This window comes from Camelina sativa, chromosome 18 (genome assembly GCF_000633955.1).
Source record: "Camelina sativa cultivar DH55 chromosome 18, Cs, whole genome shotgun sequence".
NCBI lineage: Eukaryota > Viridiplantae > Streptophyta > Magnoliopsida > Brassicales > Brassicaceae > Camelina > Camelina sativa.
The window spans coordinates 16,841,952-16,854,075 of NC_025702.1; the positions used below are offsets into that span (position 1 = coordinate 16,841,952).

Consider the following 12,124-nt stretch of genomic DNA (forward strand, 5'->3'; position numbering starts at 1 on the left):
GGCGGTGCGCTATTTGAGGTTTCTCCTGTGACACAGCAAAAGAAACGACTCATCGTAGCGATCAACGAAGAGAAATCTTTCTTGAGGCTTTTCTTTTTGATTTTCTCGAGAAACTATTTTCCCGGAAAAAGAACGTAATTAAACAGACTCTCAACTAAAAAACTAGAGCGAGAAAGTGAGCAAGCGATAGAGAGAGAGTGAGTTGATGATGGTGAGCACTAAATGATCTCGTTGGTGAATATATATACAGAGCGGGAGAAAATAAAATATAATACTCTGTTTTAACTCTGTTAGTTGTCAGTTGTAACTCTGTTTACTGGTTCGTTACTTCGTTTCTTGATAATAACGGAAGTTAACGAACAAAAATACAATTAAAATATATATATACTCTAATTATACTCAATAGAATAATTTAGGCTAACAGTATCAAGCGAAGGAAAAATAGTGTGGATAAGAAGTGTAGTGAAAGGATTACTCGATAAAATTGAATATTTAAAAAAAATTTAAATATTAATCAGACAGAATTAATGAGTAAATGATTGTTTTTGGAAAACAAATACTATAGCAACATTGTTATGTTTGCAGGAATACGATATTTAAACGATCTTAATTAATACAAAAGGAAAGTCTCATTGCAATAGTAATGAGAAACAAAATATGCTAATGCGCCACTTTGTGAAACTTTTTTTTTGTTCTTCAGTCTTAAGATCTTCGAAGTGTATTTCTCTATCTCTCTCTCTTTTATACCAATTTCGTTGTTTAGCTGTCGTCACTACTTGGACACTCATTTCCTGATTTAGTATCATCCCTCCTAAAGGTTAGAAAAAGAGGGTTGACTCCAAGTCAGTAAATTACTACATAAGGAAACGTTTTGTACATCCTGAGAGAGAGATATGTTAAAGAGGATCTGAACTCACTTGCGAATGAATTGACCTTTGACTCGAGGCCGTTGCTCAGCTAGTTTCTTCCTGCTGTGGTACCTAACCTAAAACAAACAAAACAGGCGTATGAATTTCGTCTCCAAAAACTAGAGCTTAAGCTTGTTTAGTTAAGAAGGGCTACCTTTTTTCTCAAAGCATCGCTCTTTGCGTTTAAGGCAAAACTTCATCAGAGCAGCTTCTCTTTGTGCCGATCGTTCGCTTCCACTGGACTGCTGATTCAAAGGATCATCACTGCTTGAACCCGAACCCATCAGTTTTGCAATAGGACTGTCATGAGGAGAACAACTTCCCCCATTTTCTTGTAGAGCCTAACTCAGCAAAAAATAGAGCTTTTTGATGAAAACTTAAACTGCCATAGATTTCAAAGACAGCACCGCACATTGTAAAATACCTTACTAGCAGAAGTAGCACCGTTATTGTACCTGCATATCACACACGAAACAATAACTCTAAATCAGTCACAGGTTTTGAAATTTCTTTTGCAGTTGAGGTCAAGAACTTACTTTGAGAATGCAGAGTGATTTGAATGCCTCAAAACACTCTGATCACCGGTTCTGTAATCTCCAGCCTCTCTTGGTTTTTTCAGAGTTAGCTCGAGTGATTGCAAATCTTCCGGGTTAGATGAAGGTGTTTTACTTTCTACTTCTGAGTTACCAGAAGAGCGATTTAGCATGTCATCATTGTTTCTTTCCAAAGCTTGAACAGAATAGTTTGCATCCTTTTCATGGTTTCCTTGTTCTTCAACTTTGTTACCTATAAACATTCCTTCCTGCGATCCCATGCCTACTGTAAAATCATCGAAAGTCATCGTTTTGAGTTAGGTTACAACAGAGAAATTATCCAGAATGGTTCCACAAGATCAGAGTATTGACATTTATTAATTGACTAATGAGTCTATGCTCTTACCTATCTGTTCATTCTGATCTCCAATCTCCTTCAGTTTATTAGCATTATCCCATCCGTTGCCATAGGTTCTCAGGTTCATATTGGTAGCATTGGGAAATTGATATGAAGGCGAGGTGCTCTTACCGGCTCTATTGGTCCAAGAACTCTAATTTTGTAATTGAAAACCAATTAAATTATAAACAGATTCCTCAGACATAATTGTTAGCTATTGCCATAGAGATATATTACCTGAGTTCCACTCCCGTTATCACTCCCACCATCTTGGTCACTCAAACCATTACTCCCATTTTCATTCCCCTGATCTTCATCATCGATGCTGGCATCGTTTTCTGACCCTTCAGAGCTTTCAGTTTTCACTGGCTTCTTGTTCTGTATTGCACTCTCACTTCCGCTTCCGCTAGACTGGGATATAAAGACACTCATAAGTAAAAATAAGACCACAGAGTAACTTTTTAAAAACAAGTAATCAAAGCAGAACACTTACACTGTGACATCTTCTCCAGACATGTTGCCAAAGATTCTTTAGTTCGTTCTTTCTAATGGGTTTCACGAGAAAATCAACAGCACCATTCGACAAACACTTAAAGACCAAAACCATAGAGTCATAAGATGACATCACTGCGAAAAAAAAAAAAAGAAAAAAACATCACATCTTGAGTTACACTAACTGAACATCACATACTGAACCTAGGTCAAGAAAAATGTAATAAGGATTTAAGTAAATACTTATGACAGGGATGTTCTTTAGCGTCTTATGGCTCATAATCTTGGACAACAGGCCAGTTCCAGATTGCACAGGCATGACAACCTCTGTTAAGACGAGATCAATGCAACTCTTCTCATCTTCTAGGATTCTCCAGGCTTCAAGGACATCAGAAGCAGCAGTGACTAATAAAAAGTGTCCAAATTTACAACAGTTAGTCGAAAGCAACAATACGGTAGCTAAACAAGGATGATCAATTCAATCAATAAACCTTCATAGCTGCAATTCTTCAAAAGGGCAGTAACAATATGGCGTGTTGAGTCATCATTCTCCACTAGAAGAACCTTAAGAGATCTAACTGGGAGATACCTCTCCCACTTCACAACAGGAGCTAGCGGTGGTGGTTGTTGTTGAGAAATCTGTATAAAATTGTTGGCATTTCCAGTTGTATCTTCAACTCGAAATCCAAACACTTGCCTCTCAGTTTCAACTTCATCACCAGTTTCGTTGTTATTAAAACACATTTTTAGAATACTAATTTCTCATATGACAGTGTCAAGACCAGCCTCCATGAACAAGATAGAACAGGAGCAGCATCAAATAACGTCTAAGATTCTGCAGAAACTTCCCCTCTACACTGACATAACATTTACACATGTCTTCTTTCGCCAAACTTAATTTAATCCCTTCATCAAAACCTCAAGCCAATAAAGACAAAGAAAACAAAAACTGAATTTGGATAAATCATCAAACTTTGTCCAAAGAAAAACTAAACAAGCAAAAGGCAAATCAAATTTCAATAGTAGTGACAATCAGCTTTTTAAAAACAAAAGCTATGAATATACCTAAAGCAAATCATCACAGTACTTGGAAACATTGAACACAGTCTCTTTGATTTCTTAGATCTAGGATCTCCTACTTTCTAATAATTCTTAGGAAATTTTCAGAACCCAAATACAAAATAAAATTTACAAGCAAAATGATACAGAATCAAACTATACACTAAATGAGATAAGCACAAAAAGTGAAGCAGCAACAGATTGTCATAAGGAACAATAAAAGAAAAGAAGGAGAAAAAACGGACCTTTGTAGCATAAAGCTTATCCATAGATAGATGAAGAACACCAGAAATCTCTCACCATGTCTGACTTCGAATTTCGTTCGAAACAAAAAAAAACAAAAAAAAAAAAACAGATTTTGCTTAATCTGGTTTGTTTAGCATTTAATCTAGTTTTGATTCGTATCAATATTTTCTTTTACCAACAAGGCAACCAACTAACGAAATCCAGTTGCTACTAAAATAGAATTAAAAAAAAAAAAAAAAAAAACTTGAAACATTACATTACAAGTGTTCGTGCATAGGAACGAGTGTATTAGCAAAACACAAAAAAAAAATGAAAACCCATTTCCAAAGTCAAAAGCCCTCAGTGTTGTGTATTTCTTCACTTTATTAGCTGAGCAATTGCTGTCTTCGTGAGTGGATTTCCTNTGAGGTTATCGAACCAAAACAAAAAAGGTCGGAGAAGATATTATTTTGGGGGAGTGATGACGTGGCAGAACTAGTTGGGACTCGATTGGTGACGTGGATAAAATCAAAAGCTTGGACTGTGAAAGTTGTTTTGGTTTTAAGTACCTAAACCGAATCTTTCTCGGTATAGCATTTGGATCTCGTAGGCAAAATAGTCAACGAAGCGACGAGTTTTTTAGTTTTGACTTTAAATTAGTAAATGTTGTTTTGGATATACAGTACATAGAACTTTGATTTCCCCCGATTTTCTCGGATTATTCTTACTTCTCAGCGTCCATCATGATTACGGAGCTTCGAGAATCTAATCTGTAGATTTGCTTTGTTGTTTGTTACACTATTATATATAAATCTAATTAATAAATCTCATACTACAGTAAACCTGGCGGCTTGTGAAATGAACTTCCATGGCGTTTATGGCGCTGCCGCTATAACAAAACACGATGTGAACCGTCGACAGTTTTACAAGCTTTACTTCAAAGGTTTGGTAACGCCATTCTCGGTTACACGGCTTGAGGTTAAAATTTGCGACCAGAAGGATAATCTGGTGTTCAACACTAATGAACCGCTTCGTCACCATTGCATGACGACTTCCGTAGAGGAGGCTGATGTTAGGGCTTTGATGCGTGGTCTAGAAGAAGCCGCTAAGTTAGGGATCAATCACATCTCTATATACTGCCGTCTCCCTCAGATTTTCAAATACGTAAGATTCACTTTTCTATACTTATAATATTAGAAAGAAATGGAATTGATGTAACGTTGATTTGATTTTTAATATAGTTATGGGAAACATCGTATCCCAAGGAGAAAATTATTGTTTTGCTAATGCATGATGTGAAAAAAGTTATGAGAAAGCGATTCATGTCTAGCATTCCTGTTGAGATGTTTTTTGAAGATTCTAAGATTATCTACAGACCCTCCTTTATGATAAAGAGGTGGACGGAAGAAAAGAAAAGTTTAACGCAAGAGAAGAGAAGTTTCACAGAAGAAAATAAAAGCTTCACGGTAGAGAATAACAGTTTCACGGAAGAGAAGAAGAACAACAGTTTCATGGAAGAGACTTGCTATATCTGTTTCGACGACATTGATGCTTATCTCATGTTTCTTGCTTGTGCACAAGGTCATAGATTTTGCTTAACTTGTGTGAAAGCACATATCGAGGTGAAGCTTCGTGATCGAAAGATACCGACATGTCCTCAGTATCGCTGTAACTCTCAGCTATCTATAGATGTATGTGGGGAGATATTGACTGAAAAGCAGAGTTTGATGTGGAAGCTGATGATTAGAGAGGTTTCGATGCCTCATAGTCAGAGAGTTTACTGTCCATACCAAAAATGCTCGTATCTAATGTCCAAAACCGAGCTTTCTTCTTCATTTGCTGAAACTGGACGTAGGAGATGCTTCAGTTGTGGTGGCGACTTCTGTATCAACTGCAAAGTTCCGTGGCATAGTATGCTAAGCTGCAGCTTTTACAAGATGTTGCAAATTGAAAACGATGATGCGAAGCTAAAGTCTATAGCAAATCATAAACGGTGGCGTCAATGTGATAACTGCCAACACATGGTTGAACGTTCTTCCGGATGCGACAGAATAACTTGCAGGTACGTATACTACTACCTCTTTGATAGCAACATATTGTCGTTAAGATAACACAATTATATAAAAACATTTCGTGCTTCCTTTGTTACCTTTTAGGTGTGGATATTCTTTTTCCTACACCTCTGGAGCTAAACCGATCCGCTTAACCGAATTCAATGAGGGTCTTGGTGGTGAGATAATTGCGCTTATCGTATATTTGATGTTAATTTTTCTGGTGGTATCACTGGTTGTGCTGTTTGGCTAGACTCTGGATTGAATAATAATTACAATCTCGGTTTGGTATTATCTTCTTCTTTTTCTTTCTTTGTTGGTTAGTTGCAGTTAGAGGTAATAATAAAGTTCTAATTCTTACCCCATCCAATCCCAAGATTGGACCAGTTTTGTTGAATGTGACCAAAAAAAATACTAATTACTCTAATTTAGTTCATTGACAAAAAAAACTCAAGGTTTATAAATGCAAGCACTACTGCGAAGTTGAGTTCGTTGTTTACGAAGATCCTCCAATCGAAAGGGTTTGATTTACGATTCTCGCTCAAACTTGATTTGTTTCTTACGGTTTCTTCTTACGGTCATTGATGAAGTCAGCAAGAATCAACATTTTAAATAGATATTTGGTTCGCGTTAGCATTACTGAAAAATCTGATCTGATATTTGTGTGATTATATCATCTGGAGAATTTGTGTGTGTATTTTTGCAGAATCTGATATTAGAATATCCACCAAATGGTAAAACATATTTTGGATTTCATTCATGTTACTTTATTTACAACTTCTGATTTTACTAAAAACCCTTTTTGGTTGGCGGCTACAATTTGGTGATTGGAAAATAAAGATGACATTCACTGTACATAGGAAAACTGACAGTACTATGAATCCAGTGTTTCAACACCATGAGTTGGTTTTGGTTCAGTTTTAGTGCTTTTCATTGTGTGTTTTTTTTATTCCATTGGATCCTTCACACAGGAAGGCGCAGAGATAATACAGTGATGTACAATGAAGGAAATTTCTACATCAATAGGTGATGGATGGATCCATTTTGTTTTTGCACCAACAAGATCTTACTTAAATCTTTCTCTCTCACTCTCTGAATAATAATGGTTTGTTCGTTCAAATACAGGTTTAAGATCCATGGAAGAATAGAAGGAACCGATGATGAATCCAGGAAACGAGGAAGAATACTAGTGTGTGTTTGAAGCATTCTCTGTTTCTTCTCTTTATGCTTTGCTATTTTTTGTTTCTTAAGTGAATTAGTCTTCAAAATCTTTTTCTCTACTTCATTTGTTTTCTGGGGGTAAAAGACTTGACAACACAAACCATATATGAGTTTGAAAGACTTATTGAGTGAGATATATGTTAACAATATAATATTGAGAGAGTTCTCTTGGCCTTCAATTTATTAGCCCAAATGTTGAAACGCTCCGAAACAGAGTCAACTATAGTTGAAAGTTGAAACGCTCTGAAACAGAGTCAAATATAGCAAAGCCCTTTAGTTGCTATGTTTCCTTTTTTGAAAAGAAACCAAGTTAATTTGATTTTTGTGGCTAAATTGTAATTCAACTTCTTCGTAGAACGTTGTAGATTATACGAAATTCTACTTGTTTCCAATTTAATTTCCAAATACAAGTAGTAAAATCATAAAGTTACTAAAAGGAAAAGGAAATAATGTAATTCGGACTTGTGTTGTAACTAGGAAAAGGAAAACTAACAAAATTAGACCCTAAACTTCATCTATAAATACTATTTAGCATATCACCACAGATCCCAACAATCTCATCATTCACAATCCTCTCATACTTCTCCAAAACCACACAACAAATTTATTAAAGGAAACCCTTTTCTTGATCATCAATGGCAGTCGCTGGTGATACCTTTTCAATGTCGACCTTGTTCGATGCTTTACCATACCCTAATGGAATCTCCGGTTCCGTTCCTCCTCCGGAGTTCGCCCCACGCGCCTCCGCTACTCACTTGCACGCTGCAATGTTCGACCTAATGACTTGCTGCGAAGGTCTGGCCTCCTTTAAAGAGATGATCGCGTCGTTTGACAAAACACAGCTTCAGAGGATGGCCTCGTTGCTTACGTCAGACTCCGATTACTTCATGGCCATCGTCACAAACAAGCACGGCTCGAGACGCGTGCAGAAGCTCCTCGGCAAATCAGATGACGTTGACGCGCTCTTCTGCGCCGCTATCTTGCGCCGCTTCCTCCCCATCACGACCGACAAATATGCATCCTACGTGACGATACGAGCCATGGTCGTTTTTGATGAGGACAAGAAAAAGGCAATGTACGAGCAGATTCTCTACTACGCTCTCGACCTAGCGCGTGACCAACACGGCTGCATCGCCCTCAACGATATCATAACCGACGCGGATGATCCTTACTACAAAGATCAGATACTAGACTTGGTCGCATACAACGCTCTCTGCCTAAGCAACGACGCTTCAGGGAACTTTGTGGTCCAACGTGTGCTTGCATTGAAAGACTTGCGTACCATGCACAACATCGCGGTTAGTCTCTGTGGTCATTGCATTGACCTCGCGTTTAAGAAGTATGGAAGCTACATCGTGGAGAAGCTTCTGGAGGCGGATGAGTCGATGGTAGTGGTGGTTGTGGAGCTTTTGGAGAGCGACGGAGACAGGTTGATGAGGCTGGCGAGGAATGAGTATGGGAATTTCGTGGTGTGCAACGCACTGGAATCGACGAAGAAGTCTAGTATTGATCTGTTTTGGTGTTTGGTGCAGAAGCTCATGCCTTTTATCCATCTCTTGCGTAGGTCTCACGGAAGCAACATTGCAAACATCTTGGAATCACTTAAGCTTCGTTACTGACTTTAGTATTAGTAGTATCTCTGTGTTTACGTCTGAAGCTAGTTACAATACATAAATTGTTCGGGTGTTTAAGGTAGTTACATAATTCTTGTAAGAAATGGTTTTGGACTTTTGGTTTTTTAATTAAGGTTTTCTGATAAGCAAGGTTGAGTTTTTATAACAATTTGAAAAAACGCAAATTAAATGGCTATTACGTCTCTTCTTGTGAATTGTTTTTTCCGAAAGTTTGGGGAAGCTGAAACAAACCAAATTAGGAGATGAAAACTTACGTTAGTTATCTACAAGTAATAATGATGGCAATGACAGTAACGTCGGTAAGTAAACACAAACTTGGGTCGTTCCTTGGAAATTCTCACAGGAATATGTGTACTCGGCTGCAAGCTTTATCGGCAATTAGTTATTGATTGTTGCAGGACGGTTTATTGGTTTTTTTTTTTTTTTGTAAACGAAAACCACATAATTACTCTCTGTTTTAAATTACTTACTTTAAAATATTAGTAATAAAAAGATACAGTACTTGCCAATTCCTGTCTAACGTACTTTGTATTAAAATCGGCATAATTGAAAAATCGCACGAAAAAAATGGCCAACTTGAAATTGCAGTGTCACATCGTACCAGAAACAATATCCATTTTTATGAATAATAAACTCATATGATCATAGACTTTTGTGGACAACTATTGATAATTTAAATATATTATCTGTGATTTTTTTAATTCAACTTAAACTTAAAGAAGTTTACATTAAAAAAGACAATAGTATATCATAACAACAACCAGGTTAAATAATGATATAATCCTATAACTTAAGTCTGAAGAAGGTAGAAAAACACTGAGTGGAAAAGCTTCCAAACCACAATGCTAGTGAATCTGTGTTCTAGGGAGTGTTCCTAAATTTTAAATAGACAAATCTTGAACAAAAGCCTTCAACCGAAGTACAACAAAGTAGGTGAAAATGCGATCTAATCAAATGAAATAGACCTTGCAAAGGTAACTGGCCAAATTGTGATAAATTAGGTATGTAGAGGTTTTGCCCAAAAAAAGAAAGAAGAAGAGAAACTATTTTATATACCCATCAAAAAAAAGATAGGACATGAGGCGTCCACGTCTACAGCGTATGTTTAATATATTTATGATTTTACAAAGAAATGATTGATAATATTTATTACGAAAATGACAACAAAAAAAAAAAGAAAAAATAAAAAATAACAGTGACATTTTTAAAATTCTAGATAAAGACTAGTTTGACGAAAAAAAAAAAGACTAATTTGTTTTTTGTTTTCTCTGGTTTAATGTAACGTAATACCTTATCTCTATATTTTGTCTCTACGATTTATTTCTCTTGCAAGTATAGTATGGTGACTCCAGTACCACAACCCAGTTTCAGATTAACAGTTTTCGTCAAAAGTAAAATTAAGGTTGTACTTGATAAAATGGCAAATCTTTTTAAAGAAGTAGAATGAAAATGAAAAAGGAAAATGAAAAATGAAAAATGAAAAATGAATTCCCTAAATTTCAGGAAGGTAGAACTAAGAACGGATGTGGGCCGTCAGATCAGATAGACAGATGAGGAAGATTTTGACCTTAGAGAAAGAGTAGTTGAATGGCTGGGGTTCAATCTCTGTTGTACACGTGGCTTTCTGCTACTCGTTAATATTCATGATCTTCAAGATTTTTCTGACACTCCAATTTTTTGGCAACCGGCTATAACAAGTCGCAATTCTATCATTTGACCTACCCCATTACATAAACAAATTACAAAAAAAAAATTAAAATAAAAAAAGAGATTCGTATGGATGGACACAACTAGAAGATATTTTTCAAGTCATTTCTTTTTTCCTTTTTTCGCCAGTAACCCTGAGTTCGAACTCCGATGAACGCAACATAATAGAGTATATCATGATACATTGATGATACATACTTTGGTCATTTTGTATAGTTGTATTAATATTGTTACCCACATATATACAAATTTGCGGTACATGTTAAAGATAAGAAAACATTAAAAAAAAAACTGAAATACTCGATCGGCTTTTTAAAAATTGGTGTATGTTTGCAGCTAACTTTTACTTCTTTATCTAATCTTAACAGTTTCGACATTACCCCATCTCAAAAACCTTTTAACTTCTTCGTTGATCTCTTTGTATCACATTGCTCTCAAGTCATATTCCTTATTACACCTCAAACAATACTAGTAAATACAAAAATACTTTTCTTCTAAACCATAAGATTGAATACAAATTGCTCATATATTTTTGTTATCTTTTCACTTTTTTTTTTTAGATTTTCGGTTTATAAATTATAAAATAGTTTTTGTCACCAATTGGCAATGCTGTAGAACTTAAGAAGACATATTTGTGTTAACTATTCAATGACAAATCTGAAAATAAATGGATATACACTCACACCCAAATTTGATGCAGAGTTTATTTTCTCTACAATTTATAGATTTTAACAGTGTAAATATCATTTTCTCTAAAACTTGATGATTCCAAACGAGTCAAAGATAACTGACATCTTCAATGTCAATAGTTATTAATGTGTGTGTGGCTGTCAAAACCTTACAAATTAAAACCACATTTGATCATGTCTAGTTGTCGACCACCTGATGTAAGTGAAATTTGTTTTTCTATCATCTTAAACTATTTTCACATTCGTTTTACAATAACCACTAATTTTTAGATGATATAATTTCTGTTTATTTATGCTTTTAATATATTGATTATTTTCACTATTTTTTTTTTATGTGACAATTCTTACATTAGTTGGAAACTTGTTATCCAACTAAGAAAGCCATCATAATATTCTATTTCACTCTTTCTAGATTTTTTTCTTTCTTTCTTGTGAATAAGACGTATCTATTAACTAAAGGACCCGCCTATGAATGGAAACAAATGCATTGTCTTCAAGGTTAATGAATATGAGTCTTCTAACTTCTAAGTGGTTTTTGGTTTTATGTGTCTTCAAAGTTGTGAATAGGTCGTATATTCATTTTCTCTTTCATTCTCTCCGATCTTACTTTCTTATTTGTGTCTAGATTAAGACGACATATATTATAAAAACGATTTCGTTTGATTCATTCTATGTCTAACAAATTCTGTTCTTTAAAAATTTACTGCTATTTCACTTTAGTTCAGTTTGTTTAAGAATAAAAAAAGTGAAAGCTAATTTTGATGATTTCATATGTGTGTTTACAGAAATGGTTATAGATAAAACACACTTCAAAGTTCAAACTGGTGTAATTAACTTAAGACTAATTATCACATCCTTAATTTATGAATTAAACACTCTTTTTTTTTCCATGAACAACTGCACCGTATTGTTTATTGTCCATCATAGGCTCTAGCATATGCATATCTAGTGACTAGTGTAGTAATACTATTTAATAACTTATCTTTGTTCAATAAAAAAATCATCAAAAGCTATACCATGGTTTTACTGTTTTAGACTGCAAAGCTTAAAAAGTAATAACAGTAAAATTTCATAATTTTTTAACCATGCTAATAAAAACAAAACAAGTAGCACGTTTTAACTTTTAAACCGGAAACAGGCAGAACCGGTGTCCAATTGCCGAGAAAGATGGAAAGGAAAAGGAATAATAAAAAAAAAAAAAAAAAAAA

At 35.2% G+C, this 12,124-nt stretch overlaps 3 protein-coding genes across 5 annotated transcripts; 2 read left to right on the plus strand and 1 right to left on the minus strand.

Annotated features, from left to right (window-relative positions):
- On the minus strand, positions 525–3,891 carry LOC104762123 (two-component response regulator-like APRR3). Of its 3 annotated transcripts, none has more exons than XR_763374.2 (11): positions 3,635–3,890; positions 2,822–3,236; positions 2,574–2,735; positions 2,332–2,465; positions 2,076–2,249; positions 1,848–1,992; positions 1,445–1,724; positions 1,333–1,363; positions 1,063–1,249; positions 918–985; positions 525–811 (listed from the first exon to the last, which is right to left on the minus strand). XR_763374.2 is itself a non-coding variant. In XM_010485352.1 (11 exons), exons 2-11 carry the CDS (start codon positions 3,072–3,074, stop codon positions 760–762), a joined length of 1,485 nt encoding a protein of 494 aa, XP_010483654.1. In that variant the 5' UTR covers positions 3,075–3,236; positions 3,635–3,891; the 3' UTR covers positions 525–759. The 3 variants fall into 3 exon arrangements, 1 of the variants encoding a protein (XP_010483654.1); XR_002036429.1 differs by having other exon boundaries at positions 1,445–1,727; XM_010485352.1 differs by having other exon boundaries at positions 918–987; positions 1,066–1,249; positions 3,635–3,891.
- Positions 5,126–6,796, plus strand: LOC104763594 (E3 ubiquitin-protein ligase dbl4-like). The gene is made up of 3 exons (XM_010486948.1): positions 5,126–5,676; positions 5,771–5,864; positions 6,791–6,796. The coding sequence occupies exons 1-3, from the start codon at positions 5,126–5,128 to the stop codon at positions 6,794–6,796; spliced, it is 651 nt and encodes a 216-aa protein (XP_010485250.1).
- On the plus strand, positions 7,522–8,505 carry LOC104763595 (pumilio homolog 18-like). The gene has a single exon (XM_010486950.1). It carries the CDS (start codon positions 7,522–7,524, stop codon positions 8,503–8,505), a length of 984 nt encoding a protein of 327 aa, XP_010485252.1.